Here is a 24,026-nt window from a genome sequence, read left to right as displayed (position 1 = left end):
TCTCTGCCTGGCCGGTTCCCCTCTTTCCACTGGGATTCTCTGCCTCTAACCCTATTACAGGGGCTGAGTCACTGGCTTGCTGGGGCTCTCTCATGCCGTCCCTGAGGGGGTGCGTCACCTGAGTGGGTTGATTCACTGATGTGGTCATCCTGTCTGGGTTGGCGCCCCCCCCCTTGGGTTGTGCCGTGGCGGAGATCTTTGCGGGCTATACTCAGCTTTGTCTCAGGATGGTAAGTTGGTGGTTGAAGATATCCCTCCAGTGGTGTGGGGGCTGTGCTTTGGCATAGTGGGTGGGGTTATATCCTTCCTGTTTGGCCCTGTCCGGGGGTGTCCTCGGGTGGGGCCACAGTGTCTCCTGACCCCTCCTGTCTCAGCCTTCAGTATTTATGCTGCAGTAGTTTATGTGGTCCTGGGGTCAGTTTGTTATATCTGGAGTACTTCTCCTGTCCAATTCGGTGTCCTGTGTGAATCTAAGTGTGCGTTCTCTAATTCTCTCCTTCTCTCTCTCGGAGGACCTGAGCCCTAGGACCATGCCCCAGGACTACCTGACATGATGACTCCTTGCTGTCCCCAGTCCACCTGGCCGTGCTGCTGCTCCAGTTTCAACTGTTCTGCCTTATTATTATTCGACCATGCTGGTCATTTATGAACATTTGAACATCTTGGCCATGTTCTGTTATAATCTCTACCCGGCACAGCCAGAAGAGGACTGGCCACCCCACATAGCCTGGTTCCTCTCTAGGTTTCTTCCTAGGTTTTGGCTTTTCTAGGGAGTTTTTCCTAGCCACCGTGCTTCTACACCTGCATTGCTTGCTGTTTGGGGTTTTAGGCTGGGTTTCTGTACAGCACTTTGAGATATCAGCTGATGTACGAAGGGCTATATAAATAAATTTGATTTGATTTGATTTGATCATGGACAGACCGACAGACAGTACCACAGATAAACCCATGTTCATTTCTCCAGCTTTATCATGGTCTCAGAGGATTTGTGGAAATTCTGTGGAGCTCGCAGGGTGCACGTGTTGGTTTCTGCCCTAGCTCTACACAGCTGATTCAAATGACCAACTCATCAACAAGCTTTGATTCTTTTTAATCAGCTCTGTAGTGCTAGGGCAAAAACCAAAATGTGCACCCAGGGGGACCAGGACCGAGTTTGGAAAACCCTGGCGTAGAGGGACCAGAATGTGGTCTGGACAGAATAAAAAAATAATCTGTGAATCGTTTATTTGTCTGTAAAATGGATCACACGCTGACATTGTTTTCTATGGAGAATTATATAGAACTGTCTTTTCACATACAGCGCCCCTTTTAACATACAGTACCCCTTTTCACATACAGTACCCCTTGACTTTTTCCACATTTTGTTACGTTACAGCTTACTTATTTTTGTTAGTTTTTAATATTACTACATTTGAAGCACCTTCGGCTGTGATTACAGCATAGAGTCTTCTTGGGTATGACATTACAAGCTTGGCACAGCTGCATATGGGGAGTTTATCCCATTGTTCTCTGCAGATCCTCTCAAGCTCTGTCAGGTTGGATGGGGAGCACTGATGCACAGCTATTTTCAGGTCTCCCCAGAGTTGTTTGATCAGGTTCAAGTCGGGGCTCTGGCTGGGCCACTCAAGGACATTCAGAGACTTGTCTCGAAGCCACTCCTGCATTGTCTTGGCTGTGTGCGTTGGGTCTTTGTCCTGTAGGAAGGTGAACCTTAGCCCCAGTCTGAGGTCCTGAGCACTCTGGAGCAGGTTTTCATCAAGGATCTCTCTGTACTTTGCGCCGTTCATCTTTCCCTCGATCCTGACTAGTCTCCCAGTCCCTGCCGCTGAAAAACATCCCCATAGCATGATGCTGCCACCACCATGCTTCACCATAGGGAGGGTGCCAGGTTTCCTCCAGATGTGATGCTTGGCATTCAGGCCAACAAATTCCATCTTGGTTTCGTCAGACCAGAGAATCTTGATTGTGCAATCTCCCCCGATTGCGCAGTTTGGCCTGGTGGGCTGCTCTAGGAAGAGTCTTGGTGGTTTCAAATTTCTTCCATTTAAGAATGATGGAGGCCACTGTGCTCTTGGGGACCTTCAATGCTGCAGAAATGTTTTGGTACCCTTCCCCAGATCTGTGCCTCGACACAATCATGTCTCGGAGCTCTACTGACAATTTCTTTGACCTCATGGCTTGGTGTTTGCTCTGACATGCACTGCCAACTGTGGGACCTTATACAGACATGTGTGTGCCTTTCCAAATCATGTCCAATCAATTTAATTGGACTCCAATCAAGCTGAAGAAACATCTCAAGGATGATCAATGGAAACAGGATGCACCTGAGCACAATTTTGAGTCTCATAGCAAAGGGTCTGAATACTTATGTAAATAAGGTACTTCTGTAATTCAATTTTTAATAAATGTACAAACATTTAAAAAAAAGGGACTGAATATTTTCTGAAGACACTGTATATCTTTCTCTAATCTCTTGAGCCTTATGATAGAAAAAGCTATCCAGCCAGCCAGAAAGCTAGACAGACAGAGAGAAGGTTAACCAGCCAGACATCCAGATGGACAGACAGACACCCACTGTCCAGGTCCCCCATGTGTCTTACCTACAGCCGGAGCGTCATACTCATCCCCCAGCAGGATCTCTGGGGCGGAGTAAGCCAGCGAACCACAGCTGGTCATCAGCATGGTCCCAGGCTTGAAGAGGTTGCTGAAGCCGAAGTCGGTCAGCTTGACTGTACCCTGCTGCCTGAAGAACACCACATTCTCTGGCTTGAGGTCTCGGTGCACCACATGGAGCCGGTGGCAGTAGGAGATGGACTGGACGATCTGGGCGAAGTGAACTTTAGCCGTGTCCTCGGCCACTCCACCCTCGTGGCGCAGGATATAGTCATACATGTCCCCTCCATCGCCCAGCTCCAGGATGAGGTAGAGCTTGGTGGCGGTGTCGATGACCTCATAGAGCCGCACCACGTTGGGGTGCTGCACCAGCTTCATACAGCGCACCTCCTGCAGCAGGTGGCCCGTTGCCATGGTGTCCAACTTGGTCTTGTCAATCACCTTGACCGCCACCAGCTGGCCTGTGAAGACGTGGCGGGCCAGCTTGACCACGGCGAAGTGGCCTTTCCCCAGCGTGCGATCCAGGTCGTAGAGGCCGGCGATCTTGCCCTCGTAGCCACCCTTAGAAGCAGCCATGTCTGGGTGGGGCGGGGCAAGGGCGGGGTGAGGGGAGTGGTGTGTTGGTGCTGGAGACAGTCTCAGTCTGGATGAGGGGTCTCGGTATGAAGAGAGGGAGGGTTGGGCTGGAGGCTCTCTCTACTGATGCATTACCTGGACAAATTAAGCGATGGGAAACACAGTCAATACTTCATATCAAACAAGATGGAGGAGGGTTTTTATTATCCAGATTGTTATGGGAGATGTGGTGTTTGAAATACTATAAAAACACTTCAATCCTAACAACATTGAAATGCACTGCAATTTCTTCAGCCCTGCAGTCTTTTGCAGGCAGCTATGTTCCTTATTAGAGTTTGATTGCTCAGATTTTTTTATTTTACCAGGCAAGTCAGTTAAGAACAAATGCTTATTTTCAATGACGGCCTACCCGAGACGTTGCTGGGCCAATTGTGCACCACCCTATGGGACTCCCAATCACAGCCGGTTGTGATACAGCCTGGAATTTAATCAGGGTCTGTAGTGACGCCTCTTGCACTGAGATGCAGTGCCTTAGACCACTGCGCCACTCAGGAGCCCCCAAGTGGTACAGACAGAGTACTCAGTGGGTGGTCTGCCAAAAATAAAGGCTCCACTGACAGATTTACCATTACAGGGCTGCTATGGTGACAACACACATTACACAACACACATTACACAACTTTAATGAAGCAATTCATTGTATCGGCCTTATGCCTATAGAACTCAAATACGTGTGATTCCAAGCCAGCTAAAAATATTTGGGGTATCTCAGATTGTTCTGGCAATTCTGAAATAGAAACTGAATTTACATCATATGCTCTTATCCGGAGTGACTTACAGTATTGAGTCCATACATTTTCATACTGGTCCCCCATGGGAATCAAACCCACAACCCTGGTGTTGCAAGTGCCATGCTCTACCAACTGAGCTACACATGAAGAAGGATGTTTGAAATGCTATTTACAGTTTTATCACAAACCATTTTTTAACCTACTGTATACTGTATATGCCTCCTGTAAGACCCTATGATCTGTGAAACGTACATGATACAGACAACATCTTGGTGTCAGGATACTCCTTGTAGTGTTCTCTCAAATATGGGGAATGTCTAGATTCTGAAATACACATTTTCACATGATTTTCGTCAACATTAAAAATATTTACATTGATATCTCAAAACTACCTTTTTAGTTGTATCTTATTTTAGACATATTGTTGGTAACAACACACTCTTCAAACTAGATTTGTCACAATACCAGTATCGCGATACTACAATACCAGATTTTCCATGGCAAAAAAGAAAACATGAATTAGACTTAACTCTATCCCCATTGAGATAATTTCTGTGCCTTCGATCTAGATTGGGCAAAATCGCCCGTATATTGCCCGAACAGTGTAGTTATTCCCTCCGCAAGGCAATCAAAAAAGCGAAATGTCGGTATAGGGACAAAGTGGAGTCGCAATTCAATGGCTCAAACACGAGACGTATGTGGCAGGGTCTACAGACAATCACGGATTACAAAATGAAAACCAGCCACGTCACGGACACCGACGTCTTGCTTACAAGCAAACTAAACACCTTCTTTGCCCGCTTTGAGGATAATACAGTTTCACCGACGCGGCCCGCTCCCAAGGACTGCAGGCCCCCCTCTCCTTCTCTGTGGCTGACATGATTAAGACATTTAAACGTGTTAACCCTCGCAAGGCTGCTGACCCAGACGGCATCCCTAGCCGCGTCCTCAGAGCATGCGCAGACCAGCTGGCTGGTGTGTTTACGGACATGCTCAATTGCTCCCTATCCCAGTCTGCTGTCCACACATGCTTCAAGATGGCCACCATTGTTCCTGTACCAAAGAAGGAAAAGTTAACTGAACTAAATGACTATCACCCCGTAGCACTCACTTCTGTCATCATGAAGGGCTTTGAGAGACTAGTCAAGGAACATATCACCACCACCTTACCTGCCACCCTGCCATCATCAACTCAGTGGGTTTTGTCTCAGGACCTACACATTGTCACGGTCATACCCTGGATCATACCTTTGTCCCGTGGAATAAATATTGTGAATCTTAATGTCTATCCTCATAATCCTGGACTATCGGACTGAGTACTGACACTGCACTCGTGAAGGTGGTAAATTACCTTTTAATGGCGTCGGACCAAAGCATCTGTCCTTGTGCTTCTAGACCGCATTTGACACCATCGATCGTCATATTCTTTTGGAGAGATTGGAAACCCTAATTGGTCTACGCGGACAAGTTCTTGCCTGGTTTAGATCTTATCGCTCAGAAAGATAACAGTTCAACTCTGAGGATGGTTTGTCCTCTGTCAAATCAATTGTAAGTTTCGGTGTTCCTCAAGGTTCCGTTTTAGGACCACCACTATTGTTTTCACTATATATACTAACTCTTGCTGATGTCATTCGGAAACACAATGTCAACATTCACTGCTATGCAGACGAAACACAGCTGTACATTTCGATGAAACATGGTGAAGCCCCAAAATTGTCTACCCTGGAAGCCTGTGTTTCAGACATAAGGAAGCAAATGGGGGCAAATTTACTTTTAAACTCAGACAAAACAGAGATGCTTGTTCTAGGTCCCAAGAAACAAAGAGATCTTCTGTTGAATCTGACAATTCCTCTTGATGGTTGTACAGTCGTCTCAAATAAAACTGTGAAGGACCTTGGTGTTACTCTGGACCCGTATCTCTCTTTTGAAGAACATAGCAATAATATTTCATAGGCAGCTTTTTTCCATCTTCGTAACATTTAAAAAATCTGAAACTTTTGTCCAAAAATAATGCAGAAAATCTAATCCGTGCTTTTGTCACTTCTAGAGTAGACTACTGCAATGCTCTACTCTCCGGCTATCTTAGGACCATCAATAGTCGTGGTCCTAAATAAACTTCAGTTAGTGCTAAATACGGCTGCTAGAATCTTGACTAGAACCAAAGAATCATATTACACCAGTACTAGCCTCTCGACACTGGCTTTCTGTTAAGGCTAGGGCTGATTTCAAGGTTGACGCTAACCTACAAAGAATGACATGGACTTGCTCCTACCTGCCGTACATACCTACACATAGGCTATGGTCACAAGACACAGGCCTCCTAATTCTCCCTAGAATTTCTAAGAAAACAGCTGAAGGCAGGGATTTCTCCCATTGAGCTCAATGTTATGCCTCTGACCCTATTACGGGGGCTGAGTCACTGTCTTACCAGTGTTCTTCAATGCCGTTCCTAGGAAGGATGCGTCATGTCATGCCAGGCGTTTTTGCTCTATACTCAACTTGAGTGTGTTGAGTCACTGACGTGATCTTCCTGTCTGTTCTTGTGTGGTGGAGGAGATCTTTGTGGGCTATACTCAGCTTTGTCTCAGGGTAGTAAGTTGGTGGTCTGTTGATATCCCTCTAGTGGTGTGGGGGCTGTGCTTTGGCAAAGTGGTGTCATACGGGGCCACAGTGTCCCCCGACCCCGCCTTTCTTAGCCTCCAGTATATATGCTGCAATGGTCTATGTTTTCGGGGAGCTTGGGTCAGTCTGTTCTATATGGTGTAATTATCCTGTTTTATCTGGTGTCCTGTGTGAATTTAAGTATGCTCCCTCTAATTCTCTCTCTCCCCTCCCAGAGGACCTGAGCCCTGGGACCATGCCTCCAGACTACCTAGACCGATGCCTCCTGGCTGTCCCCAGTCCACCTGGTCGTGCTGCTCCAGTTTCAACTGTTCTGCCTGCAGCTATGGAACCCTGACCTGTTCACCAGACATGCTACCTTGTCACGGACCTGCTGTTTTTGACTCTTCCTCCCTCCCTCTCCCTCGATCTACCGCACCCACTGTCTCAACCTCTGAATGCCCAGCTATGAAAAGCCAACTGACACCCAAAAGAACACCCAAATGAGAACCAAAAAGGGGTTCATGAAAGGGTTTTCCTATGGGGACAGCCATTCAGAACTGAATGGCTGTCCTTTTATACTGAACAAAAAATATAAACGCAACATGTAAAATGTTTCATGAGCTGAAATAAAAGATCCCAGAAATGTTCAATACGCACAAAAAGCTTATTTCTCTAAAATGCTGTCCACACTTTAGTGGAATCGCCCATATAATACTAGCAGAATCACCCTTTACAATCTTTAAACTCATTTTAGTAGTCATAGCGGCCATAGTCACCATATATGCAATAGAGACATTTAGCTTCAGAACTGTTGCCAAAATTTCCTGGCTGCATTTCATTCTCATTTCCAGTTTCTCACACAGACACAGGCTGACATTGAACCCACGCAGAGGGAGTGCGTGTGTGTGCATTCTTGCACAGTACATAGTGACCTGACAGACAGGTTAGGGAAGTGTTCCTTCCTATAAACATAAGAGTCTGGAAGCAGGAGCCAGGTGGCCTCATCGACTTCTGTCTAACTAACACAGCCAGTTGAACAACATAAACTTGAAAAAACGACAACAACAAAAATAATAATAATACATGACATAAAACAATCTCAAATCCCTTAATGGCATCATACACATTCCAGCATAAACAGTAGAGGTCCACCTCTGTGCCTTACAAGTTACAACCCACTGGGCAAAAACGGGTTGAATCAATGTTGTTTCCACCTCAGTACAAACAAAACATGTGAAGACATTGAATCAATGTGAAAAACTGATTGGATTTGAAAAAGTCATCACCATAAGGGCATTTAGTCTTTTTTTCACCCAACTTTGAACCTCAATCCAATGACATGGTGACATTTTTGTTGATGTCATGTTGAATTCACCTTAGTTACCAACTCAACTACATGTAAATCAAAACTAGATGTTGAACTGACTTCTGTGACCAGTGTGAACTGTCCAAGAATCCCAGAGGACTATCGAAGGAAACAGGAAGGGAGGCAGAAAGAACAACAGAACAGGCGTCACTATAGGTGTGGATACACGTAACTGTGAGAGGATAATGGACAGGAGAGAGGAAGGGCTAGAATAAACGGAGGTAGGTGGGGAAGGACTAAATGGAGAAGGGTGGCAGATACAGACAGGGTTGGTAGGAATAAAGGCTATGGATGCAAAAATGGTATGGATCGATATCTGTAATGGGATATTATAATTTGTGTGTGTGTGTGTGTGTGTGTGTGTGTGTGTGTGTGTGTGTGTGTGTGTGTGTGTGTGTGTGTGTGTGTGTGTGTGTGTGTGTGTGTGTGTGTGTGTGTGTGTGTTGCTGCCATGCAAGTGTGTCTGTGTGTGCGCTCAAGTGTGTGTTTGTGCGAGTGCTGTAACTGAATGGTTAATGTGCCAAAGAAGCAGAAGGGATGGGGAGAGAGCAGGCCTTCTCACATGTGTCTGAGTGCTGAGTCCTATGAGGAGCATGTGCAGACAGACAGACATAGAGCTCTGTTTATCTGCAGGAATCAATTCTGTGAATTATTGACCTGCCCACAGTCTGATGTGTGCAGGTCAAAGGAGTGGGCATCTGATGGCCAAGTCTCTGTACTCTCTCTGTGCTCTCATTCTCTCTGCACACTCTTTCTGAGCTCAAGTGGAATGTTTACAACACACTGTAAAGCTGGACAACCAAGGTTATAGCTAATTAAAAAACAAAAAACAATGTTTTAAGTGAAGCTGAAAAAGAAAGGAAATTCAAGAGCACCACAATGCCTACTCAATCCATGCTCTACCAAGGTTTTCCAGCACACAGCTTTGACCTACTACAGTAGCTATGTTGTTATATTGTATTTCAAACAATGCGTATGCAGGTTGCTTAGGATTCAAACCTTCACAAACTGCCTAGTTCATACTCTTAGAGGTGCTCCCACAATAATGGGCTTCGTACCGCATACAAGTTAAATCGTTCTTCACACACCATACTAACCCCATTCCTCTACCAATTCAAGCTTTTTTTATTATATGAAAGCAAGCTTTGCTTTTATAATTACAAGACCACAATGCTTGATTGAGCCAGCTGTTTTGTCTTGTAGAAATGTGGTGCCTGCCTGTATTTCCTTAAGTCTTTATTTTAGCTATACATGTCACTGAGAATTTTAAAAATATTGAATAACATATTTTTTTGTTCAGTATGTCACCATCATAACAACAGGTGGTGGTCTGTTGGACACAGTTTCTCATATACAGTAGAGGTCTATAGGACCTCTCTCTATTCCTGATTTCTGTAATTGTGTAATACTGACATAAGCTCAGAAACACTTGTTTTTTTAAACATGGTCCTGTTTTATCAATTGCTGTGCTGATCAATGGGCAGTTCATTACCTCTATCAAATTAATATGCAGCTTAAAGTAATTTGTGTATTTGTGTTTATTTTTGCAATGAAGAAGGTGACGCCACAATAATACACATTTACAATAGGCCTACAGTACCTTCGGAAATTATTCAGACCGCTTGACATCTTCCACATTTTCTTACGTTACAGCCTTATTCTAAAAAAAATCATCAGCAATCTAATACCTTGTCTTGTCCATAGAAATTGTCCATAGAGCTCCGAGGCAGGATTGTGTTGAGGAACAGATCTGGGGAAGGGTACCAAAAGATTTCTGCAGCATTGAAGGTCCCCAAGAGAACAGTGGCCTCCATCATTCTTAAATGGAAGAAGTTTGAAAAGTCACATGACAACTCACTTGGAGTTTGCCAAAGGGCACGCAAAGACTCTCAGACCACGAGAGACAAGATTCTCTGGTCTGATGAAACCAATATTCAACTCTTTGGCCTGAATGCAAAGCGTCACGTCTGGGGGAAACCTGGCACCATCCTTATGTTGAAACATGGTGTTGGCAGCATCATGCTGTGGGGATGTTTTTCAGCGGCAGGGACTGGGAGACTTGTCAGGATCGAGGCAAAGATGAACGGAGCAAAGTACAGAGAGATCCTTGATGAAAACCTGCTCCAGAGCGCTCAGGACCACAGACTGGGACGAAGGTTCACCTTCCAACAGGCCAACGACCCTAAGCACACAGCCAAGACAATGCAGGAGTGGATTCGGGACAAGTCTCTGAATGTCCTTGAGTGTCCCAGCCAGAGCCCGGACTTGGACCCAGTCGACCATCTCTGGAAAGACCTGAAAATAGCTGTGCAGCGACGCTCCCCATCCAACCTGACAAAGCTTGAGATAAACTGCTGAGAAGAATGGGAGAAACTCCCCAAATACAGCTGTGCCAAGCTTGTAGTGTCATACCCAAGAAGACTCAAGGCCGTAACGCCTGCCAAAGGTGATTCAACAAAGTACTGAGTAAAGGGTCTGAATACTTATGCACAGTAAATGTAATATATATATATTTTTATATAAATTAGCTAATACAACTTCTCATAAAACTGTTTTTGGGGTATTGTCTGTAGATTAATGAGGGAAAAACAATTGAATCCATTGTAGAATAAGGCTGTAACCTAAAAAAAAAATGTAAAAAATTCAAGGGATCTGAATACTTTCCGAAGGCACTGTACATCAAAAATGACATGCAGCCTAATGATAGATATATAAACTGACTATACCAAACATTAGTAACACTTTCGCCCTCGGAACAGACTCCAGTGATCGAGGCATGGACTTCACAAGATGTCCAAAGCGTTTCACAGGGATGCCAGCCCGTGTTTACTCCAATGCTTCCCACAAGCTGGATGTCCTCTGGGTGGTGGAACATTCTTGATACACATTGGAAACTGTTGAGCCTGAATAACCCAGCAGTGTTGCAGTTCTTGACACAAAACAGTGCACCTGGCACCTACTACCATACCCCGTTCAAAGACACTCCTGACACCTACTACCATACCCCGTTCAAAGACACTCCTGACACCTACTACACCTCAAAGGCACTGACACCATAACCCGTTCAAAGGCACTCCTGACACCTACTACCATACCCCGTTCAAAGGCACTCCTGACACCTACTACCATACCCCTGCACTCCTGACACCTACTACCACCATCAAAGGCACCCGTTCAAAGGCACTCCTGACACCTACTACCATACCCCCGTTCAAAGACACTCCTGACACCTACTACCATACCCCGTTCAAAGCACTCCTGACACCTACTACCATGTTCAAAGGCACTCCTGACACCTACTACCATACCCCGTTCAAAGGCACTCCTGACACCTACTACCATACCCTGACACCTACTACCATACCCCGCTCGTTGACACCTACTACCATACACTCAAAGTTCAAAGGCACTCCTGACACCTACTACCATACCCCCCGTTCAAAGACACTCCTGACACCTACTACCATACCCCGTTCAAAGGCACTCCTGACACCATACCCCGTTCAAAGACACTCCTGACACCTACTACCATACCCGTTCAAAGACACTCAAAGGCACTCCTGACACCTACTACCATACCCCGTTCAAAGGCACTCCTGACACCTACTATCATACCATCAAAGGCACTCCTGACACCTTCACCATACCCCGTTGAAAGACATTCCTGACACCTACTACCATACCCCGTTCAAAGACCCTCCTGACACCTACTACCATACCCCGTTCAAAGGCACTCCTGACACCTACTACCATACCCCGTTCAAAGGCACTCCTGACACCTACTACCATACCCCGTTCAAAGGCACTCCTGACACCTACTACCATAAAGGCACTCCTGACACCTACTACCATACCCCGTTCAAAGACACTCCTGACACCTACTACCATACCCCGTTCAAAGACACTCCTGACACCTACTACCATACCCCGTTCAAAGGCACTTAAATATTTAGTCTTGCCCATTCACCCTCTGAACGGCACACACACACAATCCATGTCTCAATTGTCTCAAAGCTTAAAAATCCTTATTCAACCTGTCTTCTCCCCTTCCTCTACTCTGAGACAACCATTTTCAAGTCTTGCCATAGATTTTCAAGCAAATTGAAAATTCAAGCAAATTGAAGTCAACCCTGTAACTCGGCCACTCAGGAACATTCACTGTCTTCTTAGTAGGCAACTACGGTGTAGATCTGGCCTTGTGTTTTAGGTTATTGTCCTGCTGAAAGCTGAATTAGTCTCCCAGCGTCTTCATTGAGCCTAGGCCTATATCTCAGAAGTCTCTATATCTTCCCCTTAAAACTTTTCTTGTGAATTGATATGATAGACTACATTGATTTAGCATTATCCTATAATGTAGACTAATTTTTGATATCGTACAGAAAGGATTTGAAGCTAAGGCAAGGTTTTTAATACGATTTTTTAAAACATTTTATTTTATCACAAGATTTAGGGCAACTTGCAAAGAAAAGACTAATAGTAATAAACCAATAGTGTCATTATAGAACGCTAGTGGATTTATATTAAGAAGCAAAGTGAAAACAGCATTGTTGTCATCAACATTGTTTTTTAAATTTAAATTTTATTTCACCTTTATTTAACCAGATTTCCGGTTCCGGGTTGGAGCGAGCGGTCGCATCTACACTTCGGTCCGCAGGTAGTATAACTTTTCATTACATTTTCATTACATTTCATTATAGTACAACGGTTTGATTTGTCTAATCTTAGCAATTTCTTCTTAGCTAGCTACATAGCCGTCTTTGTATCAAAGATAATTGCGTAATTATCGTATTTCGTCGTCCTAACGTAGTCTACACTGCTATCTGCCCAGTAGCTAGCTATCGTCCACCGTCTACTAGCACTGTAGAAACTATTACACTCAACTGAACGACTCGATTAGTGTAGTGTTAGCTAGCTACATAGTTGTCTTTGCTGTCTTCGTATCCAAGATAATTGTGTAGTTTAGAGTGTGTAGACTTAGAGTGATTATCTTAATTTACCGAGGTTAGCTAGCCAGCTATTTGTCGTCCTTAACGTAGGAGATACTGCTAGCTAGCTAGCCAACAGCTAGCCAACGTCTACCGAATTGAACTTCAACTACCTGGTCAACATTCCGCTTCGCTCCACAGGTAGTATCACATTTTCATTTCACTTCATTACAGTACAACGGTTTGATTTGTTTGATCGTAGCTAGCTAGCTACATAGCCGTCTTTGTATCTAAGACAATTGTGTAGTCTAGAGCGATTTTCTAGGTTAGCTAGCCAGCTATTGTCGTTCTTTTAACGTAACGTTACGTAATCAACACTGCTAGCTAGCCAGCTAGCCGGCTAGCCCCCGAATAGCAGCACTGTAGAAACTATTACACTCGACGGAACGACTTGATTAGTGTAGTGTCAACAACGCAGCCACTGCCTGCTAGCCTACAAAGTCAACAACGCAGCCACTGCCAGCTAGCCTACTCCAGCAGTACTGTATCATTTCAATCATTTTAGTCAATAAGATTCTTTCTACGTAAGCTTAACTTTCTGAACATTCGAGATGTGTAGTCCACTTGTCATTCCAATCTCCTTTGCACTAGCGTAGCCTCTTCTGTAGCCTGTCAACTATGTGTCTATCTATCCATGTTCTCTCCTCTCTGCACAGACCATACAAACGCTCCACACCGCGTGGCCGCGGCCACCCTAATCTGGTGGTCCCTGCGCACACGACCCACGTGGAGTTCCAGGTCTCCGGTAGCCTCTGGAACTGCCGATCTGCGGCCAACAAGGCAGAGTTCATCTCAGCCTATGCCTCCCTCCAGTCCCTCGACTTCTTGGCACTGACGGAAACATGGATCACCACAGATAACACTGCTACTCCTACTGCTCTCTCTTCGTCCGCCCACGTGTTCTCGCACACCCCGAGAGCTTCTGGTCAGCGGGGTGGTGGCACCGGGATCCTCATCTCTCCCAAGTGGTCATTCTCTCTTTCTCCCCTTACCCATCTGTCTATCGCCTCCTTTGAATTCCATGCTGTCACAGTTACCAGCCCTTTCACATCCTTATCATTTATCGCCCTCCAGGTTCCCTCGGAGAGTTCATCAATGAGCTTGATGCCTTGATAAGCTCCTTTCCTGAGGACGGCTCACCTCTCACAGTCCTGGGCGACTTTAACCTCCCCACGTCTACCTTTGACTCATTCCTCTCTGCCTCCTTCTTTCCACTCCTCTCCTCTTTTGACCTCACCCTCTCACCTTCCCCCCCTACTCACAAGGCAGGCAATATGCTCGACCTCATTCTTTACTAGATGCTGTTCTTCCACTAACCTCATTGCAACTCCCCTCCAAGTCTCCGACCACTACCTTGTATCCTTTTCCCTCTCGCTCTCATCCAACACTTCCCACACTGCCCCTACTCGGATGGTATCGCGCCGTCCCAACCTTCGCTCTCTCTCCCCCGCTACTCTCTCCTCTTCCATCCTATCATCTCTTCCCTCTGCTCATACCTTCTCCAACCTATCTCCTGATTCTGCCTCCTCAACCCTCCTCTCTTCCCTTTCTGCATCCTTTGACTCTCTATGTCCCCTATCCTCCAGGTCGGCTCGGTCCTCCCCTCCCGCTCCGTGGCTCGACGACTCATTGCGAGCTCACAGAACAGTGCTCCGGGCAGCCGAGCGGAAATGGAGGAAAACTCGCCTCCCTGCGGACCTGGCATCCTTTCACTCCCTCCTCTCTACATTTTCCTCCTCTGTCTCTGCTGCTAAAGCCACTTTCTACCACTCTAAATTCCAAGCATCTGCCTCTAACCCTAGGAAGCTCTTTGCCACCTTCTCCTCCCTCCTGAATCCTCCTCCCCCCCTCCTCCCTCTCTGCAGATGACTTCGTCAACCATTTTGAAAAGAAGGTCGACGACATCCGATCCTCGTTTGCTAAGTCAAACGACACCGCTGGTTCTGCTCACACTGCCCTACCCTGTGCTCTGACCTCTTTCTCCCCTCTCTCTCCAGATGAAATCTCGCTTCTTGTGACGGCCGGCCGCCCAACAACCTGCCCGCTTGACCCTATCCCCTCCTCTCTTCTCCAGACCATTTCCGGAGACCTTCTCCCTTACCTCACCTCGCTCATCAACTCATCCCTGACCGCTGGCTACGTCCCTTCCGTCTTCAAGAGAGCGAGAGTTGCACCCCTTCTGAAAAAACCTACACTCGATCCCTCCGATGTCAACAACTACAGACCAGTATCCCTTCTTTCTTTTCTCTCCAAAACCCTTGAACGTGCCGTCCTTGGCCAGCTCTCCCGCTATCTCTCTCAGAATGACCTTCTTGATCCAAATCAGTCAGGTTTCAAGACTAGTCATTCAACTGAGACTGCTCTTCTCTGTATCACGGAGGCGCTCCGCACTGCTAAAGCTAACTCTCTCTCCTCTGCTCTCATCCTTCTAGACCTATCGGCTGCCTTCGATACTGTGAACCATCAGATCCTCCTCTCCACCCTCTCCGAGCTGGGCGCGGCCCACGCTTGGATTGCGTCCTACCTGACAGGTCGCTCCTACCAGGTGGCGTGGCGAGAATCTGTCTCCTCGTCACGCGCTCTCACCACTGGTGTCCCCCAGGGCTCTGTTCTAGGCCCTCTCCTATTCTCGCTATACACCAAGTCACTTGGCTCTGTCATAACCTCACATGGTCTCTCCTATCATTGCTATGCAGACGACACACAATTAATCTTCTCCTTTCCCCCTTCTGATGACCAGGTGGCGAATCGCATCTCTGCATGTCTGGCAGACATATCAGTGTGGATGACGGATCACCACCTCAAGCTGAACCTCGGCAAGACGGAGCTGCTCTTCCTCCCGGGGAAGGACTGCCCGTTCCATGATCTCGCCATCACGGTTGACAACTCCATTGTGTCCTCCTCCCAGAGCGCTAAGAACCTTGGCGTGATCCTGGACAACACCCTGTCGTTCTCAACTAACATCAAGGCGGTGGCCCGTTCCTGTAGGTTCATGCTCTACAACATCCGCAGAGTACAACCCTGCCTCACACAGGAAGCGGCGCAGGTCCTAATCCAGGCACTTGTCACCTCCCGTCTGGATTACTGCAACTCGCTGTTGGCTGGGCTCCCTGCCTGTGCCATTAAACCCCTACAACTCATCCAGAACGCCGCAGCCCGTCTGGTGTTCAACCTTCCCAAGTTCTCTCACGTCACCCCGCTCCTCCGCTCTCTCCACTGGCTTCCAGTTGAAGCTCGCATCCGCTACAAGACCATGGTGCTTGCCTACGGAGCTGTGAGGGGAACGGCACCGCAGTACCTCCAGGCTCTGATCAGGCCCTACACCCAAACAAGGGCACTGCGTTCATCCACCTCTGGCCTGCTCGCCTCCCTACCACTGAGGAAGTACAGTTCCCGCTCAGCCCAGTCAAAACTGTTCGCTGCTCTGGCCCCCCAATGGTGGAACAAACTCCCTCACGACGCCAGGACAGCGGAGTCAATCACCACCTTCCGGAGACACCTGAAACCCCACCTCTTCAAGGAATACCTAGGATAGGATAAAGTAATCCTTCTCACCCCCCCTAAATGATTTAGATGCACTATTGTAAAGTGGCTGTTCCACTGGATGTCAGAAGGTGAATTCACCAATTTGTAAGTCGCTCTGGATAAGAGCGTCTGCTAAATGACTTAAATGTAAATGTAAATGTAGACTAGTTGAGAACAAGTTCTCATTTGCAACTGCGACCTGGCCAAGATAAAGCAAAGCAGTTCGACACATACAACAACAGAGTTACACATGGAATAAACAAACATACAGTCAATAATACAGTAGAAAAAGTCTATATACAGTGTGTGCAAATGAGGTAGGATAAGGGAGGGAAGGCAATAAATAGGCCATGGTGGCGAAGTAGTTACAATATAGCAATTAAACACTGGAATGGTAGATGTGCAGAAGATGAATGTGCAAGTAGAGATATTGGGGTGCAAAGGAGCAAGATAAATAAATACAGTATGGGGATGAGGTAATTGGAAGGGATATTTACAGATGGACTATGTACAGGTGCAGTGATCTTTGAGCTGCTCTGTCAGCTGGTGCTTAAAGCTAATGAGGGAGATAGGAGTCTCCAGATTCAGTGATTTTTGCAGTTCATTTCAGTCATTGGCAGCAGAGAATTGTAAGGAAAGACGGCCTAAAGGAAGAATTGGCTCTGGGGGTGACCAGTGAGAGATACCTGCTGGAGCGCGTGCTACGGGTGGGTGCTGCTATGGTGACCAGTGAGCTGAGATAAGGCAGGGCTTTACCTAGCAGAGACTTGTAGATGACCTGGAGCCAGAGGGTTTGGCGGCGAGTATGAAGCGAGGGCCAGCCAACGAGAGCGTACAGGTCGCAGTGGTGGGTAAGTATATGGGGCTTTGGTGACAAAACGGATGGCACTGTGATAGACTGAATCCAATTTGTTGAGTAGAGTGTTGGAGGCTAATTTCTAAATGACATCGCCGAAGTCGAGGATCGGTAGGATGGCCAGTTGTACGAGGGTATGTTTGGCAGCATGAGTGAAGGATGCTTTGTTGAGAAATAGGAAGCCGATTCTAGATTTAATTTTGGATTGGAGATGCTTAATGTGAGTCTGGAAGGAGAGTTTACAGTCTAGCCAGACACGTAGGTATTTGTAGTTGTCCACATATTCTAAGTCAGAACCATCCAGAATAGTGATGCTGGACAGGCGGGCAGGTTCGGGCAGTGATCGGTTAAAGACCATGCATTTAGTTCTACTTGCATTTTAGAGCAGTTGGAGGCCACGGAAGGAGTTGTATGGCATTGAAGCTTGTCTGGAGGTTAGTTAACACAGTGTCCAATGAAGGGCCAGAGAATGGTGTCGTCTGCATAGAGGTGAATCAGAGAATCACCAGCAGCAAGAGCAACATCATTGATGTATACAGAGAAGAGAGTCGGCCTGAGAATTGAACCCTGTGGCACCCCGTAGAGACTGCCTGAGGTCCGGACAACAGGCCCTCCTATTTGACACACTGAACTCGATCAGAGAAGTAGTTGGTGGACCAGGCGAGGTAATCATTTGAGAAACCAAGGCTATTGAGTCTGCCGATAAGAATGTGGTGATTGACAGAGTCGAAAGCCTTGGCCAGGTTGATGAACACGGCTGCACAGTAATGTCTCTTATCGTTGGCGGTTATGATATCGTTTAGGACCTTGAGCGTGGCTGAGGTGCACCCATGACCAGCTCTGAAACCAGATTGCATAGCGGAGAAGGTCGAAATGGTCAGTAATATGTTTGTTCACTTGGCATTCGAAGACCTTAGAAAGGCAGGGTAGGATAGATATAGGTCTGTAGCAGTTTGGTCTAGGGTGTCTCCCCCTTTGAAGAGTGGGACGACCGTGGCAGCTTTCCAATCTTTGGGAATCTCAGACGATACAAAAGAGAGATTAAACGGGCTAATAATAGGTGTTGCAACAATTTTGGCAGATCATTTTAGAAAGAGGGAGTCCAGATTGTCTAGCCCGGCTTATTTGTCGTGGTACAGATTTTGCAGCTCTTTCAGAACATCAGCTATCTGGATTTGGGTGAAGGAGAAATGGGGTAGGCTTGGGCGAGTTGCTGTGGGGGGTGCAGGGCTGTCGATCAGGGTAGGGGTAGCCAGGTGGAAAGCATGGCCAGCCGTCTCAATTCTCAACAAATGGGAGCGCCTGGGGAATGGGAGAGGTGCTGGGGGCTGCAGGGCCTGGGTTAACCTCTGCATCACCAGAGGGACAGAGGAGGAGTAGGATAAGGGTACGGCTAAATGCTATAAGAACTGGTCATCTAGTGCGTTTGGAACAGAGAGTAAAAGGAGCAGATTTTTGGGCGCGGAAGAATAGATACAAGGCATAATGTACAGACAATGGTATAGTAGGATGTGCGTACATTGGAGGTAAACCTAGGCATTGAGTGACGATGAGAGAGGTTTTGTCTCTCGAGGCACCATTTAAGCCAGGTGAGGTCATCGCATGTGTGGGGGGTGGAACAAAAGGGCTAAGGCATATTGAGCAGGGCTGGAGGCTCTACAGTGGAATAAGACAGTAATCACTAACCAAAACAGCAATAGACAAAGCATATTGACATTTGAGAGATGCATGTGTAGCCGAGTGATCATAGGGTCCAGTGAGAAGCTAGGCAAGCTGGACACAGCGAATCAGACAGCTAGCGGGCCGGAGCCTTCCTCTGACACCACCTGGTAGAGAGGTCTTGGATGGCACGGAGCTTGTACTGGGCCGTACACACTTCCGTCTGTGACTCTCACACTCTACAATGTGCAGTTTTGTCACACAACGCAATGCCACAATTGTTTCAAGTTTTGAGAGAGTGTGCAATTGCCATTCTGACTACAGGAATGTACACCAGAGCTGTTGCCAGAGAATTTAATGTTAATTTCTCTACCATAAGCCGCCTCCAACGTTGTTTTAGAGAATTTGGTAGTACCTCCTCTGACCTCACAACCGCAGACCACGTTCAAGCATTGTGGTGGCTGCATCATGTTATGGGTATACTTGTCATCGAGTTTTTTTTTATAATAAAAAGAAAAGGAATATAACTAAGCACAGGCACAATCCTAGAGACGAACCCAAAAAGAATCACAGCTCCAATTTCTGCCAAAGGTCAAGACATATTAGTGTTTTCTTTTTCATGTAATTTTTTTTTTTTTACAGATGTTAGATTTTTTTCTCCCACTTTGACATTGCAGTTAATGTTGTGTAGATCGTTGACAAAGGATGACAATTACATTCATTTCAATCCCACTTCTCTGAGTTTTGGGGATTAGGCCCTAGTCCGGGATGAACAGTATGTCCTACACTTCCGACTCATCTTCATCCAAAGATTGTTGTTAGAATGTCCAGAAGCTCTATTCGGTCATAAGAAATGATGGTGGAAACAATATGTAGAAGAATAGTTACGATCAATGCAAAAGAAACACCCAAAATAGCAGAAATGAAAAGGAGCACGTAAAACAACCGCTATCCAATCAAGCGCCATGTCTCGTGTATGCATGTTTGCGCGTGCGTGTGTGGCAGTGGATTTGTCCATATCTACTCTGGTCCTTGTGTTAAGTGCAGTACCTCTATTGGTTGTTTGTCTGGTATGTTCACCTAGGTACAATGTGTTCTCAGCCTTTCTGCTCAGCTAGCACCAGGCACCAGAAGAATAGATATTCTCACTCATTTTCTCAAGATGTTTGCAAACAAACATGCTACGTTTGCTGAAATCCTGATGCTTTAGTATTGTTTATTAATGTTTGTGTGCATGTGCCTGTGAGTGTGTGTATGTTCATGAGAGAAATATACAGTATGTGTTAGTTGTCAGTTGTGTGTGTCTGTGTGTTTATAACAGTGAAAGTCATCTCCCCAGCGGAAGCCTGGTCCCTGTTTGAACACTATCAGAAGGAAACAGGGTTGTTTCCTCCCTGCTCCCTATAGGACGCAGCGGTCTCACACTGTGCTGTTTTAGGCCTGTTCTGCTTTGGTAGCTGACAAGAGAGGCAGTGAAAGCCACAGTGAATAGGAGGGTGGCATTCTCTTTCAGTCTCTCCGTCTCTGTTCTCTTTCCCTTTCTCATCTCTCCCCACTGTCTATCTCCTTCTCACATCTCCCTTCTATTTTACAGTCTACCACAGCACAGCTTGTGCACTGAACCTTGTTTAGCATAACTGCTGCTGTTTCTCTCAAATGGAAACATAAAAGCTCTATTCCAAGAACAGATCCTGAGGAAAGTCCTATCTTGCAAAGTCCTATACACAAAACATGTATGTGTGTGACTGTGTGCATTTGAATGCACAAGTGTGAGTTAGACTTTCTGTGTATATACTACTAGGGTATGTATACATAGTTCAACTAACAATGATTGATTCCCAGAATGTTTCAGGTAGATTGTGTGCATTACATCACCTGAACAACTTGTTAATAGGCTGAGGCCCAGACAAAGCCCAGGCCCAGACAAAATAAGTGGACATGAGTTGACGCACTGTGCTGATTAGCTGGTGTTTTTACAGACATTTTACAATCCTTGCTCGACCAGCAAAACGTGCCAGTATTGTGGAAAAACGCAATAATTATACCCATTACTAAAGCGTCTAATCCCTCTGTGCTGAATGACAACTGCCCTGTTGCCTTGACATCCTTAGTAATGAAAATTGCGAAAAGTCATGTTCTCAGCGCCACCCAGAAGCTCTTCGACCTGTTTAGGTTTGCCTATCAGCCCAGCAGAGGAGTTGATGATGCCATTCTTGTGCTCCTCAACATGGTCTATAGACATCTAGAGGTCGCTAAATCCCATGTCAGGTTTCTGTTTGTTGACTTTTCTTCTGCCTTCAACATAATCCATCCATTAAAGCACAGAGACTCAAAATGAACTTCTCCTTAGATGGGGGGCTGGTTTTGTGGCTGTTGGACTTCCTTAGCCTCAGATCACAGCGGGTCAAGGTGGGTCCCCACGTGTCGGACATATGCACCACCAACACAGGCTCCCCGCGGGGATGTGTTTTGTCCCCTTTCCTGTACAGCCTTGATGTACAGTTCAAGGCTTTTTTCCCTGTCGTCTTTTTCTGATTCACTGCAATGTGATTATTTTGCTGTACCAAATTCATATGGTATTACTTATTTTAAACTGAGGGATTTCTTTCCCTTTTTTTTGTTCTTTCTATTTGTATATTTGTGTTATATGATGAGGAACACCGTGGCCCGGTCCTAAATTACTTTGTAGAGTGGTGTGATGAATCACACTTGGTCCTCAATAGCAACAAGACCAAAGAGATGTGCATAGGTGCGAACAACACCTACCTCTGCAATATCCACCTATCATCTATGTCAGAACATAGAGATTGTAAAGGAATACAAATATCCGTGTGTGGACAAAAAATAAGCTTCTTTGGAGTATAGACCTGATCTACAAAAAGAGTCAACAGAGACTGCATTTTCTCAAAAAGCTGGGATCTTTTAATGTTGACTGTACTATACTGATTCTGTTTACAAATCTTTCATTAGAGTATTTTAACTTTGTGTATTGTTTGTTGGTTTGGCAAAACCACTGTCAGCCAGAAAAATATGCTGAGAAGGATTATCACCACAGCAAGCAAGGTACTTGGAGTCAAACAGACAGGCCTGGATGAGATCTTTAAGGTCAGGGCCCTCAGCAAGGCTCACAGAATTATTTTGGACCCAAGCCAACCCCTGTACCTGGACTTTGAACTAATTTGTGCCGGGTGTGATATCCCTCCTTAACAGCTCGGTCTAATGTTCCTATCAACCCAGTAAGGCCAGCAGGCTAGGCTCTTTTTATTGGTATGTAACTGTTATGAATGTTGTATTGTCAATTTGTTTTCTACTGTATTTAAACACCACTTTAAACCTGTACATGATACTGCAACAAAATTTCTCCATGGGGACAATACAGTCAGTAAGTAGTCACGCCAGTATGAATTGGTTAAAGCTCAATTATCGCTGGTGAAAAGAGCCAATCATGAGCCGAATTAGCTACTGTCTGTCACCTACCATTGACTGACATGTCGTGATACCACCGCCTGCATAACGTCTGCGTGACGCCTACGTCTTATTAGGGCTGCATGGTATACTGTATTTTATGATATACTGGTATTGATGCAGGGACTGGTTTGGGTTTTTACTTTACCTTCTATACCAGTTTTTGAATGTTTTGGTTTGTTGATTGTGATACGCCATGTGTAATGTCAATTTTTACTTGATTCATCTTTCGCCGCTCTTTCTCTCCGTGCCACTTTCCACACAGACCTAGCCACGCCCCTTTCACTCAAGGAGCGCATTTGATGTTCCTCAACCACGAGACATTTGCGTTCAGTCTGCATGGTCTATGCAGCACATGCAATTCAATATCCAAGATGGCGTAGCAGTCAGACGTCTTTGTCCTTCGTCTTGTCGTGTCCCATGTATATATCTTTATATACGTTTTTCTTCGCATATCTTTTTCATATTTTTCAAAACCTCAACTTCAAAATACACTCCTTCAACCCGCCTCACCCAATGTGGTGTGGATCTGTTTTTTCTAAAGTATTTTTATTTACCTCGGAACCGGAATCCCCTAACAGAAGCTAACCAGCTCACTAGCTACTAGCTAGTAGTCAGCTAACCACTGCTAGTGGCCATCAGCTAACCTTTAGCTCGGAAAGCTCTCGCCAGTTTGTACAACGCGACTCACACCAGAGCATACCGGACCTATTTTCTCTCCATATCCCCGGATTCCTACCGCAAGCTCTGAACCTATTCACTTGGATCATTGCAGCTAGCTAACTTAGCCTGGAGCTAGCCCATGCTAGACCCATTCTCCCGGCTAGCTGAAGAGGCCCATCAGCCACTCCTGGGCTACAATACCCGGACCCCTTCTACTGCCGGTAACGGGCACGGAACCCGGCCGATCCTTCACGACTGGACTACCAACGTAACCTGCTCGAGAGAACACTCAACTGGTCCCTACGCCGCGACGTCCCCTGAATGCCCATCTGCTAGCCGCGGCCCGCTAGCTGCTAGCCGCTGCCCGCTAGCTGTCTACAGCATATTGGACTGTTAGCTGAACAGATCCATCGGCCAATTTCTTGGGCCACTATACCTATTTTGCCAATTGGACTTGGACCCCTCTGCTACTCTGAACCCTATTAATCCATCACGACTGGTCTATCGAAGTCACCGCATGATGACTTGGTTACGCATGCCTCTGCCTAATATCAATATGCCTTACTGTCCTGGTTAGTGATTATTGTCTTATTTCACTGTAGAGCCCCTAGCCCTGCTCAATATGCCTTCACCAACCATTTAGTTCCACCTCCCACATATGCGGTGACATCACCTGGTTTAAACATCTCTAGAGACAATATCTCTCTCATCATTACTCAATGCCTAGGTTTGCCTCCAATGTACTCACATCCTACCATACCTTTGTCTGTACATTATGCCTTGAATCTATTCTCTCATGCCCAGAAACCTGGCCCTTTTACTCTCTGTTCCGAACGTACTAGATAACCAGTTCTGATAGCCTTTAGCCTTACCCTTATCCTACTCGTCCTCTGTCCCTCTGGTGATATAGAGGTTAATCCAGG

General features: G+C 46.1%; 1 protein-coding gene across 2 annotated transcripts in view; it reads right to left on the bottom strand.

Moving 5' to 3' along the window:
- The window catches only part of LOC135524504 (SNF-related serine/threonine-protein kinase-like), a 54,938-nt gene that overhangs the window by 18,917 nt on the left and 11,995 nt on the right, over positions 1–24,026 (bottom strand). For both annotated transcript variants that reach the window (XM_064952094.1, XM_064952093.1), the window contains exon 2: positions 2,601–3,324. In XM_064952094.1, the coding sequence (XP_064808166.1) occupies positions 2,601–3,189 (589 nt within the window). In that variant the 5' untranslated portion in view covers positions 3,190–3,324. The remainder of the gene's footprint in view (positions 1–2,600; positions 3,325–24,026) is intronic.

The sequence above is a fragment of the Oncorhynchus masou genome, chromosome 31 (assembly GCF_036934945.1).
Source record: "Oncorhynchus masou masou isolate Uvic2021 chromosome 31, UVic_Omas_1.1, whole genome shotgun sequence".
In the NCBI taxonomy this organism is placed as follows: domain Eukaryota; kingdom Metazoa; phylum Chordata; class Actinopteri; order Salmoniformes; family Salmonidae; genus Oncorhynchus; species Oncorhynchus masou.
Note: the sequence above shows the minus strand (reverse complement) of the source record. Positions and strands in the feature narration are given on the sequence as shown.